Genomic DNA, 5,808 nt, shown 5'->3' with positions numbered 1-5,808 from the left:
TGTAGCAATCTCGATTGTTGCGGTTTGTAGGCAGTTCGAACAAGATATTGTGTTGATGTCTCCTTTACATAACATCTCAGTATGCATTGCAACATGTGTTCATGTTGGAGGCATGGCTTAGTGAGAGATAACAAAGAATATGATTTTTGACATTTTGTTCTTTTCGTAAATTAAAACAGAGGAGATAGAATAATTATAGTAGAAGGGAAAGGAGGTTTTATTGATAGAGCTCAAAACAGAGGAGACTTGTTTACATCCATGATAGAAGAAAAAAATATCATAAAGTTGGACGAGACTTGGTTTATGACTTTTAAGGAAAAACAAAGACCTTAGACCTACAAGATAAAAGAAACAAGTTTGATGCAGAGAGCGAGGAGCAATTACTGCAGACTCATGGCGGAGAATGGGAGAAGATTTAAACCATTAACGGGATACGCTTGAGCTGCTGGAGTTATACCTTGAGCTCCAAGATTTGGTGTTCCAAACATAATAGCGTAGGGCTGAGCTGCTGGAGTTGTTGTAGTACCTTGAGCAGCAATACTTGGTGTTCCAAACATAGTCGGATAAGGCTGAGCTGCTGGAGTTGTTGTTGTACCTTGAGCAGCAAGATTTGGTGTTCCAAACATCATAGGATAGGGCAGAGCTGCTGGAGTTGTTGTAGTACCTTGAGCAGCAATATTTGGTGTTCCAAACATAGTCGGATAGTGCTGAGTTGCTGTAGTACCTTGAGCAACGTGATTTGGTGTTCCAAACATAATAGGATAGGCTTGAACTGCTGGAGTTGCTGTTGTACCTTGACCAGTAAGATTTGGTGTTCCCAACATAATAGCATAGGCTTGGACTGCTGGAGTTGTTGATGTACCATAAGCCGCAAGATTTGGAGTGCCAAACAGCAAAGGACAAGAACCATAGGTAGAATAGAACAACCCGGGAAGAGATGCCGCAAATGATGGAGGATTTGTGGTGGTCCCGTACAAGCCCAAGGGACTAGAAGGAGAGGAGCTACTCGTGGCTCCACACGCTGTGCATCCAGATGCTGGGGAAGAAACACCAACGAGTTCATGTGGGCTCTGGAAAGCAGTAGGGGTGTTGTAGCCAAAAGGAAAACTACTCATGTCTCCGTGCGGTTGAACAATAGTTCTCATCTGAGGACGTCGATGAGGTATGCTCGGAGAAGCAAATAGCGAAGGTGAATGATGAGGAGGAGGATACCACCCAAACCCACCTGGCACATGAGAGTAGTCAATTAGAGAGAGAGATCTAAAACAGAAAATCCTATTAAACATTTGAGTTAGTGAGTTACCTTTGTCTCCATTTTTGTAATCTTCCCACCTCGATTCTTTACGAGGTTTGTGAGCAGGAGGAGGAAACGACCCAACCGCACCAGCAACATGAGATTAGTCAATTACAGAGAGATCCAAAACAGAAAAAGCTATAATCAAATTATGTATATAAAGATTTGAGTTAGTGAGAGTAACCTTTGTCTCCATTTTTGTAATCTTCCCACCTCAACTCTTGATGACTTTTATGTCCATGTGAGTTGGAAGCAGATATGGACATCACAAGCTTGGCTGGACCTCCAGAAGAGTCAAAATCTGGTGTAGGTGAATAACGAGGATACCTACAACCTTGTTCAGTTCCACCACCAGACACTGGTGTAGTAGTTTGTGGGTGTGGTCCAGAGGGACCTCTGGGCAAGTAATCAACACTAAATCCTGGGAATGGATCTTTTGGGGTAGTCCTTGAAGCGCAAACTCCAAAGTCGTGCGTTGGCCCAAACGGTGAAGAAACGATTTGAGAGAGACCAACATTAGGTCTGGCTAAACAACCACCACCAGGGTAGCTAAACTGTGGAGGAAAAGCAGAAGCAGTGTTGGGTGCACTAGCTTGGACAGGAGCTTGGCATGACGAGGAGGATATAGATGGTCCGGAAGTAGGAAAGGGAGATGGAAAACCAATAAAAGGACCTGGCAATGAACAACCAATAGAAGGACCTGGCAATGAACCGGTGGGAACAAGATCTCGCGCTGGTTGGGAACTAACAGGAGGGAAACTGAATATGGTTGTTGGTGGTGAAGAAGTTTGAACTGGAGATGATTTCGAGGATGCATCGCCATGAGCATCATCAACAGACTGCGCCGGTTCAGGAGGAGGAGGAGCGAGTGGTGGAGTCTCTGTTCCGGAACTCTGATCTGAGGTGGAACCAAGAGCTTCAACTGGTCCGGAACTAACAGGAACCGATGAGCCATTCACTTTGCTCGGTTCGGTTTCTTGAGTGCGATGGTGGACACAAATGTCGCAACCGCATAGCACACCAATTCTCATTCTTGATCTTCAAACTGATAATAATCTATAGTGAGGAAACAGTCGATGAAAGCGTGCAAAACACGGATCTTAAAAAAAAAAAAATAAGAACCCTAATTACGAGTCATCTAACTGCTTCAAAGATCATAACCTAATTTACGAATAAACAGCTATCAATATTCAACAAAGATCAGAAAGAGTAACTTACTGAAGCAAACGATTCCGATTTTGAGAAACTGGAATTACAAAGCTTGGAGAGGATGAGATGAAGAGGGAACTCTCTGGTTTTAGTTTATATAGGTAATGATTTCCTGATTTCTCACGTCGCTTATACGCTCCCTCTTAGATTTGATTTTACCTTTTTTACAGGCGTTGTCTTCACGCTGGACAGTATTGATTTGGATTAGCTTATTAGATTATGTCAACTCTTCTCATCCGTTTCTTTTCGGCCTCTTCATATGTTTTTTACTTATGGGCCTTGCAGGCCGAACCTCTGTAAATTAAATTTATTGAATACTAATGGAAGCTTAATTTCTTAGGATCTAAAACAAAATAAATAAAGGTGTATTTAAAATCTTGTTTGCATTTGTATTTCATGTATATACCAGTGGTATTCCGGCGCTACGCTCCAGGCTAGTATGTTTTATTCTCTAAAGAGTTCTAAATTGTTTTTTCATCCATTTGATAATAGTCAGTGACTGTAGTGCATTACTTTGTTTTGTAGTTGCTTAAGTAAAAAAAAGAATAGCATAAATGGTTTTCATGGATCAATGCATCAAAAATAGAATTGATAGCTGATAGTTACACCAAAGTAAATATAATTGAACTAAAAACATAAAGTAAAATCGATGTTCTAAAAGGAAACACGTAAATGCATTAGTTTGTTTTGTGATCATCTTGTTTGAATGAAGATAACAAATTTGTTCATTCTTTTAAAATAATAACAATCTTCGCATGCTTTGTCCATGTCATGGACGGAGCAATATGTCAGGGACTTCATTGTAGACGTATTGGTTAAAGTAGACTATAGTAAGCTAAAATGTGGAACTTGCTTTTCGCCAACAAATGATTTGCAATTTACTCCTTATGCTAGTGATGTGAATTAGAGCATGCCTTATGAGTCGATGGTGCAAAAGCTGAGATAAAGTGAAGACGATTGTTAGTTTTGAATTGCATGCAATGGCATCGTTGCAAAGGGAAGGTATTAAGGGTAGTTTTAGTGAATGAGCTCTTATACACATTCATCAATCTAATTTAGACAGACTTCCCTTGTTTTAATCTTATATCGGAATCAAAGCTGAGATGAGTGTATTTGTTTTAGCTGATTTTGTGTGAATACGTTTAGTATGTGCCTGGCTGGTTTAAACCGTTCTTCTACGACCAAGGAAATACATAACCTGCTTGTTCGGTAGATGAAGTTGTTATTCCTAGATTGTTACTAATTATTCATGACCTCTCCCTTTTTAAATCGCCGCCAAACCTGTCCTAATATTATGCATAACTTAACATATGCTTGTATTGAAAGTCAAAAGAACTCCTAACATGGCGGCATGCAAAAGAAAAGTGAACTGATGCTAAGACATTATTTTAGAAGCTGTCGTTATAGACAAATATTGTATCCTCAATACGCTATGCTATGTGTGCTTTCTTAGGTGCTTTGTAACTGGTTGGAAAGGTGTTGTTGGTGAGCCACCTAAATTTGGATCAACAAATGATTCCTTAGATTTTTTGCTTAAATCATAAAAACAGTTTTTTTATGTGCATGTGGCAGTAGCATGCCCCACATATGTTTTAATGTTGTTGAAGGTAATTTTGTTTTATATTCGTAATATTTAAGTAACATGGTAGCATGATTATTATAATCTTGTAGAGTGATTTTTTATGCACCTCAAACAATAGTTCGCTTTCGTTTTGTTTTATTTTCATCCTAATTTTCTGGTATATTTTTTTTAATGTTGAACTCTCTCTGGAGTAAGTAAGCAAGCATGCAATAGAAAAATATCTTTAAATTAAATGAATTAAAAATATTTAGTTTATTTTCAATTTAAAATAATAATAACTTTACTACTTATGTTTTGTTATTCTTATTAGAGAATATATGTTTAGCTTACTATTATAAGCATACATAATATTTTCCAAATAGAAAATACATCTTTCATCTCTACTTTTTGTATGTGTGAATGTTTACTTTAAGGTTTATTATTATGGTTTGAATTTTAGTCCTTTTTGTTAAAGGTTATTAATTCTTATTGTTGATATTTTTGTTTTTTTCGAAACATGAGTTTGATATAAACTGTCAAGGTCTAACTATTGTTTGCGATGGATATAAGCACTATGGTTGTTGAACTCATAATAATGTTTCTTTTATGACACCCTTTTAATTATTTTTTTGTTATTTATGTCTTTTTATATTTTATTTGATACATTTTATTTGTATTTTTAATGTCAAACCTTTTATTTATTTATGAAATATCAGCAAGAGATTTGAATTATTTGATTGATAACTCATATTTTAGAAGCTATATTATATTCGCATTTTTTTTCTTAAACTGAATTTAAATTTTAAGACTATATATTTATTACAAATTAATTATTGGATGTGCTAATGTATCAGTTATTGTCAATTTTATGCTGAACTTAGTGACCGAGAAAGAAAAATCATGAAAGCCGATTCTTATTTTATCTTTTATCTTGTTTGGTCTTTGTTTGATTAGACATGAGAAAAGGACAAATTAATTTTATTTTATCTTATTTTATCATATTGTATTTATGAATTTTTATTTTTGTTCTTTAACAAATATTTTTGTGGATTATATGTACAATGTAGCTGTAAAATTTACAAACGTTAATCTCGTAATGATATATCATTGCCGAAAACATGACATATCCCTTTTATATCAAAAGAGGAACATTTTCTAAGACTAACCTTATGTTCATGTATTATTAACCAACATGTCATTTCCTATGTGGCAACACCATATTCATTCTCACACTCTCTAATTAAAAACCCTCTCTTTACTAGATTTATTACATTATTTGCCATTATTTATTAATTATAGTTTAGCATAATGTTTTAATAGTATATTTTGGTAACGTACAATCTCAATGTAGACGAAAGAAGTAACCGGCTATTTGGTAATGTGTTTTATATCATTTTAAAACCGGTTGACATATATTATATTACATATGACTACTATACTCGAATGTTGTTTAAATGTATACTCGAGATCACACTATATCAAATGAGATTATAACTTGAAATCGGTTTAATGTATTTTTCTTAATGAAGATTATAATTTATAATTTGAAATCGGTTTAATGTATCTTTACATGTGATCTTAATGAAGATGATATCAAAACCGAGTGTTGCTTTTGTTGTGTTACTTTTCGATTTTATGTTAATGTGTTTTATATCATTTTAAAACCGGTTACCATATATTATATTACATAAAAAATACTAAGGAATCTCATTTTCATGTATCGAATATATCACACTATATATTA

The 5,808-nt window shown here is 35.3% G+C and overlaps 1 protein-coding gene across 1 annotated transcript; it reads right to left on the bottom strand.

Moving 5' to 3' along the window:
* Positions 1–210: 210 nt before the first annotated feature.
* Positions 211–2,601, bottom strand: LOC106315794 (nuclear pore complex protein NUP98A-like). Its single transcript, XM_013753616.1, has 4 exons — positions 2,513–2,601; positions 1,479–2,339; positions 1,304–1,384; positions 211–1,225 (listed from the first exon to the last, which is right to left on the bottom strand). Exons 2-4 carry the CDS (start codon positions 2,323–2,325, stop codon positions 381–383), a joined length of 1,773 nt encoding a protein of 590 aa, XP_013609070.1. The 5' UTR covers positions 2,326–2,339; positions 2,513–2,601; the 3' UTR covers positions 211–380.
* Between the last annotated feature and the right edge of the window lie 3,207 nt (positions 2,602–5,808).

Source organism: Brassica oleracea, chromosome C9 (assembly GCF_000695525.1).
Source record: "Brassica oleracea var. oleracea cultivar TO1000 chromosome C9, BOL, whole genome shotgun sequence".
NCBI lineage: Eukaryota > Viridiplantae > Streptophyta > Magnoliopsida > Brassicales > Brassicaceae > Brassica > Brassica oleracea.
The sequence above is the reverse complement of the archived record's forward strand: the minus strand, read 5'-3'. Positions and strand labels throughout refer to the sequence as shown.

Bases quoted from the DNA above. Each gene is read 5' to 3' on its own strand.
- LOC106315794 (XM_013753616.1), bottom strand. From the start codon at position 2,325: ATGAGAATTGGTGTGCTATGCGGTTGCGACATTTGTGTCCACCATCGC. The intron at 1,385-1,478 runs GTTACTCTCACT...CTCATGTTGCTG, and splicing joins TTACAAAAATGGAGACAAAG to GTGCGGTTGGGTCGTTTCCT. The intron at 1,226-1,303 runs GTAACTCACTAA...CTCATGTGCCAG, and splicing joins TTACAAAAATGGAGACAAAG to GTGGGTTTGGGTGGTATCCT.